The sequence below is a fragment of the Gavia stellata genome, chromosome 1 (assembly GCF_030936135.1).
Source record: "Gavia stellata isolate bGavSte3 chromosome 1, bGavSte3.hap2, whole genome shotgun sequence".
NCBI classification, from domain to species: domain Eukaryota; kingdom Metazoa; phylum Chordata; class Aves; order Gaviiformes; family Gaviidae; genus Gavia; species Gavia stellata.
In genome coordinates, this window is record NC_082594.1 from 96,003,813 (window position 1) to 96,024,457 (window position 20,645).

The following is a 20,645-nucleotide window of genomic DNA, read 5'->3' on the forward strand; positions in this document are numbered from 1 at the left end:
TCCAGTCTTACTGAAATTACGGTTTTTACAGGCAGAAGAGAGCAACAAGTAATGCAGCTTTAGACTGTTAATTATCAGTTGGCATTTCATAGTTCTCAGGGGATAAAGTATGATTTCCCATTGATCTTCCTGGGCTATGCCATTGACCAAAGATGTGGGGATAATAATATTTTCAGATCAGTAATGAAAGGATAATTATTTTTCAAATAGCAGATAATTGAATACTAATGTATTGACCATTGTATTGACCACTGGAATCAGACCCTACCTTCCCTGGGACAAGCCCAACAGGCGGACAGGGCACAGGATATGGAAGATTCCCTTTCCTCTCTCCACCGAGTGGAACAAGGTGACTCAAGGGGTAGGGGGCAATGGTAACAAGTTCCTGCGTGGCACAGCAGGCGAACCCCCTCTGTTACTACCCCACCTTTCCAGGTCCTCTTGCATAATAGGTACAACGCTCTGCAAATGGAACGAAACAATGATGAGGTCGAGGGTTCACCTAGCCTGGAGGTGTCACCAAGGCTAAGCTGGGCTACCCCCTGCATAAAAACAGCTTCCATAAATTAAAAAAAAATGGGTCATTGTCATCGGGGACTGTCTCCTGAGGGGAACAGAAGGCCCAATATGCAGACCGGCCCCACTTCTTAGGGAAGTCTCCTGCCTGCCTGGGGCCCATGTTAAAGATGTGACAAGAAAACTTCCTACCCTGGTACGGCCCTCAGATTATTATCCATTATTGATTCTTCAGGTAGGCAGTGACGAAGTTGCAACAAGAAGCCTGAAGGCGATCAAGAGAGACTTCAGGGCCTTGGGATGACTCATTGGGGGATCGGGAGCACAAGTGGTGTTCTCCTCCATCCTTCCATCAGCAGGGAACGACAAGGGAAGAAACAGGAAGGGCCAGCTGATCAATACCTGGCTCCAAGACTGGTGTCACCACCAGAATTTTGGATTATTTGATCATGGGTCGCTCTATATGGCACCAGGCCTGCTGGCGACAGGCGGAGAATGCCTGTCTCTGAGGGGGAGAAGGATCCTGGCACAGGATTTAGCAGGGCTCATTGAAAGACCTTTAAACTAGATTTGAAGGGGGAAAGGGGTAAAATCAGGCTTGCTGATGATAATCCTGGGGGTGGCATGCCAGCGTTTGAGGGGGGGTGTGCTGGCGAGAACCTCTGGACTGCCATCTCAGCAGAGGTAGGGGATGAGGACCCACGCATCAGCAAAGATGTAGGGGTTGTTGACATGCTAGAAACCAGGGAATTGCCTGAGATCAGTCACATAGAAATTAAGACTTCTCCTCCCAAACAGGTGGCAGGATCAATAGCCCAACTAAAGTGCATCTATACCAACATACGCAGCATGGGCAACAAACAGGAGGAGCTGGAAGCCATTGTCCAGCAGGAAAACTATGATATAGTGGCCATCACGGAAACATGGTGGGACAACTCGCACAACTGGAGTGTTGCGATGGATGGCTACAAACTCTTCAGAAGGGGCAGGCAAGGCAGGAGAGGCAGTAGGGTAGCTGTGTATGTTAAGGAGTGTTTTGACTGTCTAGAGGTTAATGATGGTGATGATAGGGTTGACTATCTGTGGGTAAGAATCAGGGGGAAGGCCAACAAGGCAGATATCACAGTGGGAGTCTGTTATAGACCACCCAACCAGGATGAGGAGACAGACAAAATATTCTATAAGCAGCTGGGAGAAATCTCATGATCGCTAGCCCTTGTTCTCTTGGGGGACTGCAACTTACCAGATGTCTGCTGGAAATACAATATGGCAGAGAAAAAACAGTCTTGGAGGTTCCTGGAGTGTGTGGAAGATAACTTCCTGACATAGCTGGTGAGTGAGCCAACAAGGGGAGGCACCCCGCTGGACCTCTTGTTTGTGAACAGAGAAGGACTTGTGGGGGATGCAATGGTGGGAGGCCGTCTTGGGCACAGTGATCATGAAATGATAGAGTTTTTGATTCTAGGAGAAGTGTGGATGGGGGTCAGCAGAACTGCTACTTTGGGCTTCTGGAGGGCTGACTTTGGCCTGTTGAGGAGCATGGTGGACAGAGTCCCTTGGGAGGCAGTCCTGAAGGGCAAAGGAGTCCAGGAAGGCTGGACACTCTTCAGGAAGGAAGTCTTAAAGGCACAGGAGCAGGCTGTCCCCATGTGCTGGAAGACAAGCCAATGGGGGAGAAGATCGGCCTGGCTGAACACAAGAGCTTTGGATGGAACTCAGGGAAAAAAGGAGAGTTTATGACCTCTGGAAGAAGGGGCAGGCAACTCAGGAGGACTACAAGGATGTTGTGAGGTTTTGCAGGGAGAAAATTAGAAGGGCCAAAGCCTAACTATACCTTAACCTGGCGACTGCCATATAAAGACAACAAAAAATGTTTCTGTAAATACATTAGCGACAAAAGGAGGGCTAAGGAGTATCTTCATCCTTTACAGGATGTGGTGAGAAACATAGTGATAAAGGATGAGGACAAGGCTGAGGTAGTTAATGCCTTTTTTGCCTCAGTCTTTAATAGTAAGACCAGTTGTTCTCCGGGCACCCAGCCCCTTGAGCTGGAAGACAGGGACGGGGAGCAGAATGAAGCCTCCACAATCCAAGGGGAAATGGTTAGCGACCTGCTACGCCGCTTAGACACCCACAGGTCTATGGGACCAGATGGGATCCACCCAAGGGTACTGAGGGAGGTAGTGGAAGTGCTCACCAAGCCGTTTTCCATCATCTACCAGCAGTCCTGGCTAACCGGGGAGGTCCCAGTGGAATGGAGGTTAGCAAATGTGGCGCCCAACTACAAGAAGGACCAGAAGGAGGACCTGCGGACCTACAGGCCTGTCAGTCTGACCTCAGTGCCGGGGAAGATTATGGAACAGATCATCCTGAGTGCCATCACGCAGCACAAAGAGGACAACCAGGCAATCAGGCCCAGTCAGCATGGGTTTATGAAAGGCAGGTTCTGCTTGACTAACCTGATCTCCTTCTGTGACAAAGGGACCCGCTTCATGGATGAGGGAAAGGCTGTGGATGTAGTCTACCTAGACTGTAGTAAAGCCTTTGACACTGTTTCCCACAGCATGCTCCTGGAGAAACTGACTGCTCATGGCTTGGACGGGTGCACTCTTTACTGCGTAAAAAACTGGCTGGATGACCGGGCCCAAAGGTTTGTGGTAAATGGAGTTAAATCCAGTTGGTGTTCCTCAGGGCTCAGTATTGGGGCCAGTGTTGTTTAATATTTTTATCAACGATCTGGACGAGGTGATCGAGTGCACTCTCAGCAAGTTTGCAGATGACACCAAGTTGGGTGGGAGTGTTGATCTTCTTGAGGGTCGGAAGGCTCTGCAGAGGGATCTGGCCAGACTGGATCGATGGGCCGAGGCCAATTGTATGCTATTCAACAAGGCCAAGTGCCGGGTCCTGCACTTGGGTCACAACAACCCCATGCAATGCTACAGGCTTGGGGACGAGTGGCTGGAAAGCTGCCCGGCATAAAAGGACCCGGGGGTGTTGGTTGACAGCTGGCTAAATATGAGCCAGCAGTGTGCCCGGGTGGCCAAGAAGGCCAACGGCATCCTGGCTTGTATCAGAAATAGTGTGGCCAGCAGGAGTAGGGAAGTGATTGTCCCTTTGTACTTGGCACTGGTGAGGCCGCACCTCGAATACAGTGTTCAGTTTTGGGCCCCTCACTACAAGAAGGACACTGAGGTGCTGGAACATGTCCAGAGAAGGGCAACGAAGCTGGTGAGGGGTCTGGAGCACAAGTCTTATGAGGAGCGGCTGAGGGAACTGGGGTTGTTTAGGCTGGAGAAGAGGAGGCTGAGGGGAGACCTTATCGCTCTTTACAATTACCTGAAAGGAGGTTGCAGAGAGATGGGTGTTGGTCTCTTCTCCCAAGTGATAGGACAAGAGGAAATGGCCTCAAGTTGCGCCAGGGAAGGTTTAGATTGGATACTAGGAAAAATTTCTTCACTGAAAGGGTTGTCAGACATTGGAACAGGCTGCCCAGGGAAGTGGTTGAGTCACCATCCCTGGAGGTTTTTAAAAGACGTATGTATGAGGTGCTTAGGGACATGGTTTAGTGGTGGACTTAGCAGGGTTAGATTAACGGTTGGACCTGATGATCTTAAAGGTCTTTTTCAACCTAAACAATTCTATGATTCTATAATGTGATACGTGTCATACAAGTGGCTGAGGTCATAAGATTTCTTGATCAGTCCTCAGCAGTTTGTGTCTAAAGCTAGTATAGAGGTGGAAAATTTGGAGGAAAATATTAGGGAGCCAGGCAGCAGGCAAGTTCTCTCACCAGTTGTGCCATCTGCAGCAAACAGGATCGTTTGGTAGTTCCTGAACCTGCAGCTGTTGAACATGGTAGAGTTAATACTGAGAGTTAGAAGTGCTGTTTTTCGCACAAATATCATCATAGAGTTACTGAGAGAGATTTTTCTTAGGCTGTTGTTTCCAGCAGTATAAGGAATAGATTTGGATGAAAACAAGAGGAGGAGAAGCGCCTTAGAAGAAATTACTTTTTTTTACTTTCCTTTTAAATAAGTGCTTCTTTTTTTGGGTTAAGTAAGCCAAGGATAGGTATTTGCAAGTTACAGCACTCAGCACAAGCACAGTCACTTATCAAAAGGCTTTGTGAAAAGAGGTCTTACTGAATGGTGAAAAACTTTGGGAAGTTTTCCCTGCTGCTCCTTAATGTTGAGCTTATCTTTTCCCTTTGTCCCCTTGCAATATTGACATGACAGAACTTCAGTAATAACTTATCTTCACCTGTTTTTGGGGGGCCTGACAGCATTGCACCTAAGGACAGGATTATTGGTGCTAAAACACGTCAAGGAAGACACCTTGATGGCACCTGCATTCCTCACGAGAATAAAAAGTCTAGCAATAAATGAACTTTGAAGGAGCAGTATTTGATGATCTTTTTGAAAAACAAAACGTTGTACAATAAGAAGAAACTTATTAGCAATTTATTACTGCTTTGTATCAGGATTTCCTTGTTTGATACAGCATCGGTTTATGACAGTAAATACTGTAGCATGCAGTATATCACTTTGCATGTGTTTTTTGGTCCTCTTTTCTGTGGCTGAACACACAGTGCTCCAAACTGGCAGTGAGAAATCATGCTCAAGGAAAAGGAAGAGGCAGTGTCGTGCAGAGGATTCCCTTGCTGGTAGTTCATAGGAGCATCTTCTCTGTTCTTGCCATGGCATAAGTGTGTTTTGTGTACGCACGCGCACATGGAGAAGGCTGGAGCAGCAGCCCCCACCCACCTTCCTCCAACGTAACTCTTTGAAACAGAAAGAAACAAGGATAAAAGAAAGAAAGAAAAAAAAAAGTACACAAGATTAAGATTACATACCCAGAAATCCATAAGTAACCAATCACCACCAGAGGCATTCTGGTGACTTGAAAAGAAAACTCAACATTTGTTGGAAATCTAAAAGAAACACCTTTAAGCACTGGGATCTCAAGCTGAAGTAAGTGCTGAGATCATAACCTTGTGCTTTGCTTGGCCAAGAGCAGAGATTACTCTGTCTAGACTAAACAGGAGAGTGTTTTTGCTGCTGCCCTCACTAGAGGTGGGGAGGAGGCACAACGCAGCGGGCTGCGGGCCTAGCCAGCTGCCGGACCTGAGGCACCACTGCTGTCGTCCTCTGGCGAGAAAGGGACCAAGTGGTGTTGGCCATAGCAAGACTTTTGTCCCCTACCCATGTACTCTTATCTCCTCCATTGTACCTGCCCCGGCGATAACAGAAGTTGACCAAAATGTGCGAGTTTGGCTTTTTTACTGCTTTTGCCAAGTCTGAAAGCTCACTATGGTCTCCGAGTTTCATCTTGCACCTTTTATCTTCGTTATGATCTTTGCAGAAAATTTTTTTGAAGAATATCAGAAATCCATATGTATTTACACACATGCATTTACACACATGCATACAATTATCAGTGGGGAAGACTGATAAATTCTCTCATGCTGAGTGTGGGGAAGGAGCATTTGGCTCCTGCTTCATGTGCCCCTGTCCCTGGGTCACCATCTCATGCATGTGCAGCCTCTTGCTTGGTCTGTGACTCCCATCTGCCAGGTGTGATGGGCTGGCATGGTATACATTGCACTGAAAAGCACATTGCACAGAGCTTAGCACCACAGCTCCTACCTGTCATGGTCCAGCATGTTCGCTGCATCCTGACATGTGACCTCATGCAAACTTTTGGCACACATAGAAGAGCAAAGATTAAAGAGGGCTGAGAAGAAATTTGCCATTGACTTACATGGTGGAAGGTTTAAAGTAATTTAATAAGAGGAAAATGTTGCCTGCTCATCCAGTCCTCTTTCAGATTATCACAAAGAACTAGCTGCTGTTAGATTGTTTCGCTTATCATTATATCACAGGATTATCTGAAACAGTCTGTATTCCTGTTGCAGCTATGTGTCATGCACACTGTAAGTACTGATACCATTTTTGCAAGTGTGTGAAATTTTTTCTCCTGCAACCAAAACCTTTCTTTTTGGCAATTTTTTTTTTTTTTTAGGCTAGGTTGCTCCCAAGGTACTTGGTATAATAAACAGGTACATTTGCTTTTTATGGGTGAGGTGTACCATAAAGGTGCTTAGATAGTTTAAAATGCATGCAATTTTAGACCCATGCAAATTTTAGGATGCACATTTCAGCAAGCAGGCAAACATTAGATTCATTCATATGTAATAACGAAGAATGCTTAGGAACAAGGAATATTATCTCCTTGGCCATTCCTTGAGTCTCCTTAGCCCAGAATTTGACAACCTGCTCAGAACAAATCTACCCCTCCTCATCCTCTTCGAATAAAGAAAAAAAAAGTGTTACTGTCTTTTTTAATGTCAGCCCAACTGTTTTTTCCCCTCATACTTAGCTTCATGCATTCCATTGCTTACGTGCATGTGCAGAAAAAAAAAAGGAAAAATGAAAAAAAAACCCTAGGTCTTTTGGGGCAAAAGGTCAACCATGTGATGACTTTGAGAATTTTGTGTTCTTGAGCAATGAAGATATGCTGTGTTGTGTTTCAGTTGCTTATGTTCTTACATGTATTTTAGGGAAAGTCACACTATTTCACGGGTATTTCCCCTTCAACATGGAATCCCTTAGTTTATCTGGATTACAATAACTTCTGGAGGACCATGGACAAGCTGGGAAAAGAGGTAGGCTGTGTAAATTGCATCTGTTTCCTACTCATGTCACCATGAGTAAATCTGGTTTTGTTTTATTTTGTTTCTGGCAGGCTCTTTTATTGCTTCTTTAATATAAAAAACCAAGAAACATCCATCAGGAAAGATATCTATGTTGCCCAGGAACTATGAGAAATAACAGGGCTTCCTCACTGAGAGGGGGTTGGACTAGATGACCTTTAAAGGTCCCCTCCAACCCAAACCAGCCTGTGATTCTATGAGAGGATACAAAAAGATATGGAGGTGTCTAAGATATCTGAAAAAAATGAGGTTGAACCTCAGCGTGTGTACTTTCTCATGCCAGGGAAAACCATTCTGCAAGGTTGGAGATGAGAAGGGGTTTTCCCCTTCCCCTGTGACAGCCTTTTTGAGTAAGGATGATCCTTTTTTGTAGCTGCCTAAGCTGGGCTCCAGTTTGGCTTCATAGTAATTTTATTTCTTAAACAGTATGCCTTTCTTAAACAGTAAATGCCTTCAAAATTCAAGCAGTACAACTGCAGATCTTCCTGTGTGCAAAAAGTAGCCTCTGGAGTGTCATGCTGTCTTTCAAATATTTATCAGTTGCCTTATAATCTGGCTGCAAACCAGGGGCCCTACCTTACAATAACCTTCAAGCATAACTAACTGTATTCCTGCAAAGTTCATCGGGTTTATGTGGTTTTGCAGCATCGTATTTGTGCATGATACTACACATTTTTTTATCAAATAATATGTATTTTTTTAAAGATTCAAATATATGATAGTGTCCTTATATGTCATGGTACTTATATACAATGGATTATTATTAAGAATTTAACTGTCTAAAAATAATTTAATAGTATCTAGACATTTTTGCTCCCTCTGTAGTTAGCAGAGAGACATAGGGGCCTTCAGATACCCATCTTGTAACTGACTGAATCTCTGACTGGAGAAAGAATTTTTCCTTCAGCTGTTAGAGGACACCAAGACAACTAAATTAGAATAGACTCCTCACTTCTGGACAAATAAAGGCCGGATGAGTCCCAATATATGGATGTAGTTCACTGGTCAGACAAAGCCAGATTTGATGGTCATGGTACAATTCATGCCCAAAGGTGTGAATGGAAACTATTCCGTTTAGTGAATTTATTCCAAATTTACAGCCATGTGCAGGGGACAAAAGCAACTCCTGGCTATCATATCAATCAATTCTGTGCTACTAACTAGCTATTTCCAGGCAATGATACAGTACTGAATAATTTTAATATTCTGCCTCTGTCTCCAGATTCCTCTTGAAGCACCATGGGATGCTCCGCATGCTGAAGAATGGGACAAAATGACAATGAAAGAGCTGATAAATAAGATTTGCTGGACCAAGTACATAACTCTTTACTTACTTTGAAATCCAGCTGCTCCCTGGCAAATTCTGGGGTACAGCTGGCTATAGCTGGGTGCAGGTGGTGAGAGAGCAGGAGGTGTTTGAGCTGAGACTGGTCTTTGTGATGGGCTGTTGTCAGGTGGTGGGTGAGGGCCTGTGGAGGATAAAGTGGTACGCAGAGCTTGGGTTGGCTGGCAGATGGGATTAAAGGTGTTGTGGAAACCTGGTGTTTGCCTCAGCAGGCCCATGCACACGAGAGTGACAGAGTGGGCTCTTCTCACCGTGCTTTCACTTCACCCAGTTGGAGAACGTGTGCCTTTGTCTTTAGGAAAAGCAACATGTAAATAAAACTCTGCTTTGTAGGTATGAATAAAGGTCACTTGCAGGTACAGAAATGGAGGCAGAAGGAAGTGAGGGAGCTTCCCCAGCTCCATGGTAGGCTAGGAGCTGAGGAGTGATGTCCTCTGACTGAGCTATGTCCTCTCCTGCGCAGTTATTATATACATCTTTTTTTACTGCGTGAGCTGCATCATGTGTACTACGGAGCAGGCAGGTGCCACTGGCACATCGGAGAACAGCACGCCGTGCCAGAGGGCAGCTGCTTTCCAGTGGTCACTCAATGGATAATGCAGCATGAGAACCGAGGAGTGGGGAGTGAGCAGCTGTTGGCTCTGGAAACTCTGGAGAAGTTCAAATGCTGCTCCTTATTTCAGCTGTAGTGCCTGCTGTGCCTCCAAAACCTTTGGAGGGAAACAAGGCAACTGAGGCAACCTTTCTTGTTGCCTTTAACCTCCACGGCTGGTTTGTGCCTGTGCCCTTTCGGGAGCTCTGTGTTCATCCCAGCAAGCCGGTTGCTGCACTTGCTCAGCTCTGCCCATTGCAGTGCACCCTCCCTCTGCTCCTGGGAAGCTGTCCTTGAATGTGAGCCAACTCTCCTGGGCCTCTTTACCCTACAGGGTGGTTTCCCATGAGATGCTGCCAAGCAGGTCTTTGAGGAGGATAAAATCTGCTCTTCCAAAATTCAGGGTTGCAGTTCTGCTGTCTGTCTTACTCCTCTCAGGATCTTAAACTCCACAGTCTCATGGCCACTGCAGCCAAGGCTGCCCTTCACCTTTGCAGCATCTGACAGATCTTCCTTGTTCGTAAGTAGCAGGTCCAACAGAGCATCAACCCTAGTTGGTAGGAAGAGGGCCCAAGGTGATGTATTGCCTAGAAAATGGCCAGTGTGTTTTATATGTGTATGAGGGACCACATTGCACGAATAAAAAAGGCACATGGTTCAATATGGGGTGATGACAACTGGAAATACTCTTTTCTTCCTTTCCTTTTTCAATTAATTCTCTTTATAAGGCAAAGAGAAGAGTGCTTATATGAACACTTATATCCCCACTTCCTGTGCCAGCTCCCATGCTGTTCTGTAACACTCTTCTCCCTTGCATTCAGCGTCTTTTATTTGTGCGGCTGTGCTCTGTTTGCCCTTTTATTCTGATTGTGGTTTAGCACTCTGCCTGCAGCTTCCGACCAAAACTTTCCGTTTGAAATTATTTGCCTGGCTTAAATCTTGCTCCAGCTCCATGTGATACAAGGTACAGCCATTTGGACTTTCTCTTGCTCTCTGTGGCATTGTAGTTTTCTTTGCAATTAGTTTTACATGCCATTTGCCTGCAAACTTGTTCACTTTGAACTACCGTTTCTGTTGCCATTGCACTGGCTCTTCCTCTTCTAGTTTTTACTGTTCCCTTTAGTTGGGGAGCCAGTGGAGTATAAACAGAACTGGGTTTATAGTGATCTCTCCTGTAGCACGCTTCTCTGCAAGACTGCTTCTATTGCCAATGGTTTTGTGGCACTCCAGTTTTAATGGATGTACTCAGCAGAAACACGTTCAAAAACTCAGTAAAAAGCTATTTTAAATCTTCAAGCCAAGATTTTTCTACACATAGTTAAAAACCATAGTGCCCTAAACAGAAAAGCTCTTCCACAACATTTTCTATATGACTTGGGTCAAGATTATAAAAGAAGATTTGTTTGTCATGTGTCACGGATCAGCATCTACTGATCCTGGAGAGACTCTTCACATTTCGCAGGCCTGAACCTGCTACAATTGTTTAGTGTCTTGGTGCTTTCAGGATTGTTGCAGAAGGTTCTTGCGTGCAGGATGTTTTCATATCCTGGCTAATGAAATAGAGGTGTCTGGACTTCATACCCAGGGAAATGAGGTTATAAAAGTTTATGTTACATATTTTAGCCCAGATGATAACTTGCAAAGTTCCTTCCTTTAGCAGATGATTATAAATTCATGTTGTTTTATGAAACTTCATCCAAGTCAAAGACCTTTCACCTTTTTTGCAAAATAATCTCAATTCTTTTAGCAATCTGTAGCCACAAATGAAAGAAATGTGAATAGCCAGGTCCTCATTTCCTGCTGCTGTAACTCTGTTTATGTTCAGAGGACTTACTATGGTAGACAGATGACCCTCTCCTTATATTTATGGCAATGATTCCCAATTGGGTTTCTCTGGGTTATCTACCATGTCTGATTCTTGGTTTCACAAAAGGTGAAATCAACGGGATTTCAAACTGAATGGGTAAATGCTTTGGGAAGGAGGGAGGTGCTGATACAAACCCATTGAAACAGTCTCGCTACAGACTAAAAAATGAGACAGATATAAATCATCTTGGCTTTTCTGATTTTGGGAAAGCAACCCTTATCGAGAATAACAAAGAAAATCCTGACAACAGTCAGGAGGTCACATTTACTGACTGTTTCTGCTTCTGTGCCTCATGCAGAGCTGCTAAAGAATTTGCCACCTTCTTTGTGAATGTCAACGTCACGTCTGAGCCTCATGAAGTCTCCGCTCTCTGGTTCCTGTGGTACGTGAGGCAGTGTGGGGGCACAGCCAGGATTTTCTCTATCACCAATGGGGGCCAGGTACAAAATGTCTCATATTCTTCCTCCTCTCTTGAAACTATGAAGAGCAAGTGGAGTGTTGTAGCTGTCAAAACCCTGCAATTAATGAAAACAGGGCAAAACACCAAGTTCATGTGGCACCGGTGACAATTATGGTCTCATGGGGTGGAATAGCCCTCTCAGCTAACTCTGTACAATGAGGAATTTTATTAGCTAGGCTTTGGGATAAACTGGGACAATGTAATCAATTGTTTTTTCCTGCATTCACTTCAGAACAGTCCTTTTGTTGTTGTTTTGATGCTTTTTTGCCAGTTTGTTTTCTATGGGTTACTTAGCACATTTGAATGTTTTCAAGAGTTCAGAGCAAGTGTACTTCAGAGTGAAATAGGGGGTTTTTTGGCATTGAAGCCTCTAATGACAAGAGTTGGAAGTAGATAGCAAAAGGCCCTTCCTTCTTGGGGCAGCTCACATGGCTCACATGTTTTATGAGCTACTTCAGACTGTTGCATTGGTCGTGGTAGGCACCTGGTTGCCTGCAGAACATTGTGAGTTTTACGTGATTGTGCTGGATGAAGTTTCCGAAAAGGGGAGAGGGGGCTGTCAAAGTAATTTGGATGTGGTATGTTGGCACCCTCTACTAGCCTCCTATCTCAGTTAATGCAGCCTCAGAAAGCATGTGCAGCATTTCAGACTTAAGCTACCAACAGCAAAAGTGGAGACAGTACCACACCCTTCCAAGTGTGCTGGGATAGGGAGACATAAAGAGAAGTTGCCTGGAGAGATGCAAAGTCTCCATCAGCATCTGTCCGTTGGGGTAAGAATAGACAACCATGTGTCAGGAAGGATGTAAGTAGAGCTAATCCTGCCCCGAGGTAGGAGCAAGACCCAAGAGCCTTCCTCCTCAGGAGCCCCACAGCCACATTTGCTGTCCCACATCAGCAACTGCTAGACGTTGCAGCAAGAATTAAAAATAAAATGAATCCCAAGATACTCATAGCTAAACAAGACATGTGGAGAGGGGAGAGCTAGCCTGGGAGTAGCACTTGTTTTCTTTGTGCCTGGATGGGGAAAGCTGTCTTGGTTTCTACCATCCTCCCCTCTCCCCTCACCCCAGTCAAAATCAGTTGAGCAAAAACACTAAGGGTTTCTGACTTAGCGGCCATGACAAGTCTTACAAAACCTCTTCAGGCAGCTATTTCAGTCTTTCAGCACAGGACTTTGTGGATCCTTTCCTCCCTGCCAGTACCAGCATCTTATATGTAAAAGTGAGCTGCTTGATGTAATGCTGGTGGCTGGTAGATAAAAGAGGGTTAGTGCTTCCCCTGGGCCTCTGCACAGACATCTCAAGGAAATATGTGTCACAGATTGTGCTTTTTTCCAGACAGCAATGTCTTTGTGTCTTCCCAGGGACAGATAAAGCTCATTGCCTGCTGCACTCGAGGCCAGACCCAGTTAAAGATCTGTCTTGCTTCTGGGTTGGTGCAGGCTTTCGCTGTACAGATGCAAGTTGGTGCTTTTGTCACACATGAGGGTTTTGGTAGCACAGTGATGGGTAAAATACTCAAAACCTCTTTTTTATGAAGTGATATGTTTATACTAGCTAGAATACCTGCATTACGTGTGTTTGTTCTCTAGGCTTCCAGATTCTTTAAGCCAGCTAATTTTTGCCATTGCAAAAGTGGTTTAGGCAGTAGTCCCCACTGAGGCTCAGGTTTATGCCTTCGCTTTTCTGAAAGTCTGGGCCTCTACGCACCCTTAGTACTTGCAGATTTGGCCTGGATTTTCTTGATTATGAGCAGAAGTCATATTCAACGTCATTGTGATGAATGCTGGTGATTTTTTGTTTGTGTTTCTTTTCTGTTTGTTTTTTAGGAGAGGAAGTTTAAAGGCGGTTCTGGTCAGATATCAGAGAAAATAATGGAACGCCTCAAAGGCAAAGTTAAACTGGAGCGACCTGTGGTCCGTATTGATCAGACAGGTGATAATGTCATTGTGGAGACTCTAAACCATGAGATATATGAGGTAATTCGATCAGAATAAAAGTAGAGTATGCATTTAGTGGGGGAATACATCTGCTGTAGCTCTTAGCCAGATGTAATCAGGACATACCCATTTGTGTCTGTCTATTTCTCAGACTACCCTGACACTCTGTGAAACCTGCTTTACAGATTTATTTATGACTAGGTCACTTCTTGGTGTTCTGCTAGTTAGTTTCTGTCATTAGTCTGCCTTTTCTGTCATAACTTTTTCTGTGATTATATATTTTTACATTTTAGTTCCTCATTGAGACCATTTCAAAGAAAAGAAAAATAACACTCCTCTTCATATCTGAGTTTGTGGTTTGCGGGGAAAAAAAAGACATTTCAAATGCTGTTAGTAAGATCTGTGAGGTCAGCTTGTCACAAGTTAGGAGAGGCCAGGGCGGAACCTCTGTGCAGCAGTGCTGTGGAATGCTCTGTTTGCATGACTACCTGGAGTGGCACCCATGTGGCGGCAGCTCCCTTCTGCACACAGAGCCCAGCCTGCCACAGGGGTGAGGACGGTTTGTGCAGGACTGTCACAGTCTGCAAGACCCCCATTTCACCCGCGGCAGCATTTGGAGGGTATTTAGAGAAAGTTAGCAGAAAGGAAAGGGGCTGTTTGGCGGAGAAGCCAGTCTAAGGATGTCCTGGAGGAGGGACTCTCTCCCTTCCCCAGGGATTTTTAAACCTTGGAGTTAAACCACAGACTTCTCCCTCCATGCTGGCTGAGCAGCAGCAAAGTCAGAGGGGATGGCCTTCCTGCACTCAGCAGCCCCACCATCATGAGAGCGCCTGACGGCAGCAGCATCTGTAGTGATATAGTGTCACCCTAAGCCCTGAAGTAGAGCATCCTTCATCCCTCCAGTCAGACACAGGACCTGTGAGAGGGTTGGAGCATGTTCAGGAAAGCCAAAATCACAATCAGTGTTGCTTGTCCTGAAGTAGTATCCTGTGAACGTGCACAAAACTGATTTATTTATTTTTTTTAACAGCTTATAATTTGGACAAACGTGGGTCGTATTTTCCTGGGGATGATAAAAGGCAGTTTTACCTCTGCCATAAGATCTATCTTGTCCCATTCACCCCCATGTCTCCAGCCAGGTTTCATCTCTGGTCCTGTAGTGTCCGGAAAGCTGTCAAGAATCATCTAACCACAAAACAATATGTTTTTCCCAGCTCCTTTTTCTGAAATGGCAGAATTATTTGGGTCACCTGGAAATATCTGTGTGGAAAAGCCAAGTAGCAAAGTCAGGAATGGGAAAGTTGTTAACAACTGATAAGAGCATCTTTAAAAGATGTCCTGCGGGCGGGGTCAGTGAGAGGCGGTGCCTCATCTGTACTGATTGTGTTTTACATTTCAGGGCAAGTATGTGATCAGTGCTATCCCTCCAATCCTGACAACGAAGATTCATTACAAACCAGAACTGCCACCAAAGAGAAACCAGTTAATTCAGCGTTTGCCTATGGGGTGTGTCATAAAATGCATGGTGTACTACAGGGAAGCCTTCTGGGAGAGGAAGGGTAGGTGGGGAAAGTGAAGGGCTGGGGAGCCCAGTGCTATGTGAATTTTGAAACTCTGCTGTCTGTCAGGGAGCAAGTCCAAGGCGGGGTTAAATGTGCAAAACCTCAAAACCAACCACACAGTAAAGTGAAAGGTAAAGCTTCTTAGAAAGGAGAGCTCTTCTTTCAAGCTTGAGTGCATACCTTTTCCTGAAGATGAGTCCAGACCCAAATAGGATCCCAAATCTCATTATTGCTAGCTGAGGAGGGACGACTGAGAGAACAAGCAAGGTTTCCCAGGGAAGCATTGCTGAAACCTGCAATGCACAGAGGCAGTGACCCTGCAGCAGCAAGTCCCTGCTTCTTCCTGCCAGGGACAGAGTTAGGGCAGCCAAAGAGAATTTACAGCAGATGACAAGGAGAGCTTAAGGTGTAAGCAAGACCTTTCCCTGGTTTTAATCCTCTGTTCTACAGACTTGATATCTCAGAGGACTGGAAAAAGTAGGCTAGCTTTTTGTTTAACTCAAGATATTTTTCCATGTGCTGCAACATCATGGGTTTCTCAGCTTTAACTGATACCAGTTCCAAAACTATTTGTATGAACAGATTAGTTTCCACTTCCTGTGTAACGATACTGAGAGTTGCACTGGGCAAGAATATTTCTTAATCAAAAGAATATAATTTTGCATGTTTCTGGGCATAAACTGGCCATTGTGATTAGAAAGAAATGTAGGCAGGTTTATATATTGTTATCTACATGGGATTTTTTGCATGTTCGTCTGAAATGTGTGCTGGTGTGATACTACATTAGATAGCCCATGTTTCTGCTGCATTACTGTTACAGGACACCATTCCTGACAGTCTTATCATCAGCAAAATCAATACAGGGTGTAAATTTGAGCCCATGGTGACCAGATGTAATTACACTGTTTTTTGTTACTGCTGCTGTTGTTTTGGCCAAAGTTACTCATGGAATGAACCATGATAGCTCTTGCTAGATCCTTTAATTTTTAATGTTTATTGCCCCCAATATAGAAAGCCAAAGGGACTTGCAACAATCCACAGAAATTCCTTGCTAAGTAATAATGGAATTTAAATATGTCTTTCATAAGTCTGTGTACCAAATTTCTGAGAGTTAGAGGGAAGAGAGGAGAGACACTGTTACAAAAACACTTCAGGCATGTAGGTACTATTGTTGACAAAGGAATTACTGTACAGTTCCTTTTATGGATAATTTTCCTTCCTCATTACTATCAGAAACAGTGATCATCAACAAGTTTCTCTGACAATCATTTGGTTTTCTTTTCCCCCCTAGGTTATTGTGGTTCCTTCATCATTGAGGATGAAGAGTCTCCAATTGGAATAACCATAGATGACACAAAACCTGATGGATCTTTCCCTGCCATTATGGGGTTAGGACCTTCTAGCCCATACTTACAGATGTGTATTTCTTTTTGTATGAAGGAGTGGGAGGAGGAGGAAGAGGGGAAATGGCCAGGTTACATCAGTGGTGCCCACTCCCACAGTCTTCATAGATGGAGGAGAGCACTTCTGACAAACCTCTTGTGCCTCTCTAGTCCATATAAGCATTCAGGTGAAGCTTCTGCTACAAATAGCCTAATACAAAGGAGATGGTTGGGAAGGAGTTGCTGAATTCAGCTGTAGTTCATTTTAAGCATTCAGTTAATGTTTTTTTTTTGCTGTGGAGTAGATTTAGAAATAAATCCCTTTCTTACCTAGCTTTGTGAGCCTGTATTTGGCTTATGTTGGGCCTTGTATTTAGTGCCAAAATGAAAATGCAGTTGTCCAAGAAATCCTCATTTGCCTCTTCTCCCCATTGAGCTGAGGCAGGACAACGAACATCAGCTGGTGGTTGAGTGGGGCAGCAGCTGTGCAGTGTAGAAATCTGGATTCTGAAGAAATTGCCAAGTAAAAAAGTGGTAGTTTGGAGAAACAGATGGGAAAATATGTAACAGCATTGACTGGCTTTTGAAATAGGTTAAGCCAATATGAACAAACAATCTTTACAAATGTTTCCACTGTAATCTGAGGTAAGACTGACAAAAAAAGGCCAATATAAATGTTAGGCAACTACTCCTTAAGTATCTGGCAAGGAAAGCTTGCCATTTCAGCTGAACTGTACATGTTTATGGGCATGTTCAAGGCTTAAAAACTTACATGACCTTAGAGCAATAAGCCTCCTCCAAACCCCACGTGGCAAACATATACTGCTTTCTCTTTGTGGATTTATGCAACTTTCTAAAAGAGTTCAGGAACATAGTTCATCCCCCAAGTATCTCCACTAAGGCTGGATGAACTAATCACCAAATCTGTTTCCTTCAAGCTGAATAAATATTAATGCCAGTTCTTACAGGACTGATCCATGACACTGTGCAGTGCTTGTCAGAGCGGCAAGCTCCCATCACTTACTAACACCAAATGACACGGACAGCGGTATGGCCAGCTGCCTGCGAGACTTCAAAAGCTCAAGAAAACTCAGAGTCTCAGTCCGTTTGGATAAGACCTAGGTATAAGAGGGTAGGCAGTTGAGACTAGTTTGCTGGACACTGTCATCTCTCTGCCCACTTTGGGTATAACTTTGCTCTCCTGAGTCAGTGGGGATGGAGAGTTCATTCCCACGGAGCGAAATAAGGCCAGTGCTGTCAGCTTTGAAAACGCACTTGCAATCCACAGCTTTCTCATCTGGTAGCTGCCAGACAGTCCTCTGCACCTGCTCCCTCGTAATGTATGCTCTCCCTTTTGATTAACTCCCCAGGGTACCCTGCACAGGCCTTTTCACCTGTGTGACCTGTAATTATTAAGTGATGAGGTATGATGAAAAAATGTCAAGCCCATTACGTACCAGTAAAGTGCTTTGCCCGTCTTTTTTTAGAGTCATTTCAAGCAAGAGCTTGCGAATCAGCTGGGGTGCTGACACTGCCTGATATTTATCTGCCATATTTTTCTTTTCAGTTTCATCCTTACGAGAAAGGCTGTTAAGCTGACCCATCTCAGTAAGGAAGAGAGGTAAGAGTTCAGAAACTGTAAGTATTTCAGAAATAAGTCAGTTCTATGGGATGCTTCCCCACAGGAATATGTGTGTGTATATGTGTGTGCATATGCACGTATACACATGCTCAGTGCAACTACCAAGACTGGAAATTGGGGCAAAAATTGAGCTTTTAGCATAAACAGGCCAAGACACTAATGCTATTATCCATCCAGTTATGGATACTTCTGAGTTTCAAAGTCCTGCCCACTCTTCCATGTTATGACTTATCTGCTCTGTATCTCTATGTGAACTGAGAAGATTTTTCCAAAGACATTCCCAGACTGCATTCCCACTGAATGATGCTTCACCTCAGGGATATAGGGAGCGCTGACATGTGTAGTTTTGGGTGTCCTTCACATTCAGACTGGGTGATAAAATTTTTAAACCTCCATGTTTACAACAGTATGGTTTCTCCATTAGTCTGTGAAATGAACAAACAGTACTTTCTAAATGTGGTTTTTGGTACACATGCAAGGGAAAGAGGTCTCCTTGGGAACGTGAGTAGTATTCTCCAGCTCATATTTTGTTCTCAGCTATAGTAAATCTGTAGGGATTTAATTGATTTATATTGCTTTCTCTTCTGGTCTTACACCAGTGAACATGAGAATGAATTGGCTCTGCATCCTAAAATAACTGTACAAAAATTTATTTTTTCAGAGCTCATTGCAAAATCAACCTTCATTTCCCATTCCCTGGGTCCATTTTAGATATCACATTTAGGCATCAGCATCTGAAATATGGTCGTTAAGATAAGAACTTGAAATCAGACTTAAAAACAAAGCCAAACCCAACTTCCTTTCCAATGTATTGCAATAAATGTAATTTTTTTTCATAAGAAGAGCAATAGCTGAGAGGTTTTTTTCCTCTTTTTTTTTTTCCGGCTTTGAATTTATTTTCATATAGGAAGAAGAAGATCTGTGAGGCATATGCCAAGGCAATGGGGATGGAAGAGGCTTTACATGTAAGAAATGAATGTCTGTTTTCACCTCTGTTGTACAGTAATCTGTTGTTCCTTTGTTCTGGAAGATGAAGCCAAAATTCCTGGTACCTAAAATGTGTACCTAAAATTGCATGTTGTGCCATACAATCTGTACTCCCAAGGGGAGGGCAGCAGCATCTAGTACAGGAAGAAAAGAGCTGCCAGTCTCACTCTTCACAAGAAAAGAGAAGGCAGTGCATGCTTTTATTTGTCCTGTCATTTTCCCATGGGAGGCTAGTGCTTCTGTAAAAGTGCAAAGATTTGTTTTGTGCAGATAGATAGCATTAGCCAGATGACATGGCACTCCTTTGACAGGTATCCTTAGCCTGTTTTTTCCCTCTTCAGAGGAAATCTGATTTTTATTTCCAATTTCTCTGCCACTGTTTCACTCTCTAATGTTTGCTAATACTTACAGCCTGTGCATTATGAAGAAAAGAACTGGAGCGTGGAGCAATATTCAGGGGGTTGTTACACAGCCTACTTCCCACCAGGCATAATGTATTCTTATGGAAGGTAAACCAGAGAATACTTTGCTTTCTAATTTACATTTCTTAGCCTATGTGCAATGATATACCTTATGCAACAAACTTCCGGCATATGTAGCATATTGGGGGAACTCCAACCCTCTTTCCGCTCCCCTACTCCCCAGCTAACAAGGATCTTGCTATTAATTCTAGTAATAGCAGGGTTTCTCTTGTGACTTTCAAGGAGACAAAGCACAGTCACAAAGGGACCTGCTAGAGCCAGGAAGCCTTTCCCCACTAGGTTACTTACAGTATTTTCCACTACGCAGTATTTGCAATAGATCCCTTTAATGCTTTCTAAGACCTTGAGGGCACACATCTTGGACAGATGAAGAGCCTCCACTGACTGTGTAGGTGGAGCATCAGGTTCAGGTGACTGCCCTCTGAGTCACATCATGAGAGGAAGACATAATACCGTTACATGAAAACTCAGTCGTACCTCCCACCCAGCAAAGCCTCCCATGCCCTCCCCATGCAGAACTGCTGTATTCCTAAAGGAATGTTTTTGATAATACTGGTTAATACTAGGTATATCACTGAAAAGTGTGTGGAAGGCACAGTTCAGCATGTAGCAGGAACAACCAGACAAATCTTGTATCCATAGCCAAAGACGAGATAAACCATGTAGTACATTGCAGCATGAGCTCCTTAGCATGTCCATCACAGAGTTACAACCCGCCTCTGTACCAAGATGCATGTGGGAAGAAGTCATCCCATGCACAGACTCTTCTGCTGTAATTTATCTATCTGAACACTTGGGTAGTGATGGGTGAGGCCCCTGACCTGGGGAACCTGGTGGCAGGCAGACAGGGAAAACCTTATGGGGGGTTAGATGGGAGCCCTTAGAGCAAGTACATCTCTCAATGGGAAGAGGGAAGCTCATTACCTATGGCTGGGTTGACCAGGATACTTGTGCAGCTTTGCACGGCTGAGGGGCTGGCTTATATGACCCTGTGAGGGGAATGTGACTCCCTGAATACAGAGGCCTTCAGCTGCCATCCCCTTTTGGCCAGACTTGCAGTCAGGCAAATCCAACCCCCAAATAAAAGCTGGTATTAGTGACCTGTCACTGCAAAAACATTATTCACATCCCATTGTAATGGCAGGATAACAACAAA

At 44.2% G+C, this 20,645-nt stretch overlaps 1 protein-coding gene across 1 annotated transcript in view; it reads left to right on the top strand.

Annotated features, from left to right (window-relative positions):
• LOC104251402 (amine oxidase [flavin-containing] A) overlaps positions 1–20,645 on the top strand; it is a 45,021-nt gene that overhangs the window by 20,540 nt on the left and 3,836 nt on the right. Inside the window, exons 4-12 of the mRNA XM_059817878.1 lie at positions 7,076–7,180; positions 8,451–8,542; positions 11,331–11,472; positions 13,324–13,473; positions 14,834–14,993; positions 16,288–16,384; positions 17,946–17,999; positions 18,928–18,985; positions 19,419–19,516. Of these exons, the coding sequence (XP_059673861.1) occupies positions 7,076–7,180; positions 8,451–8,542; positions 11,331–11,472; positions 13,324–13,473; positions 14,834–14,993; positions 16,288–16,384; positions 17,946–17,999; positions 18,928–18,985; positions 19,419–19,516 (956 nt within the window). The remainder of the gene's footprint in view (positions 1–7,075; positions 7,181–8,450; positions 8,543–11,330; positions 11,473–13,323; positions 13,474–14,833; positions 14,994–16,287; positions 16,385–17,945; positions 18,000–18,927; positions 18,986–19,418; positions 19,517–20,645) is intronic.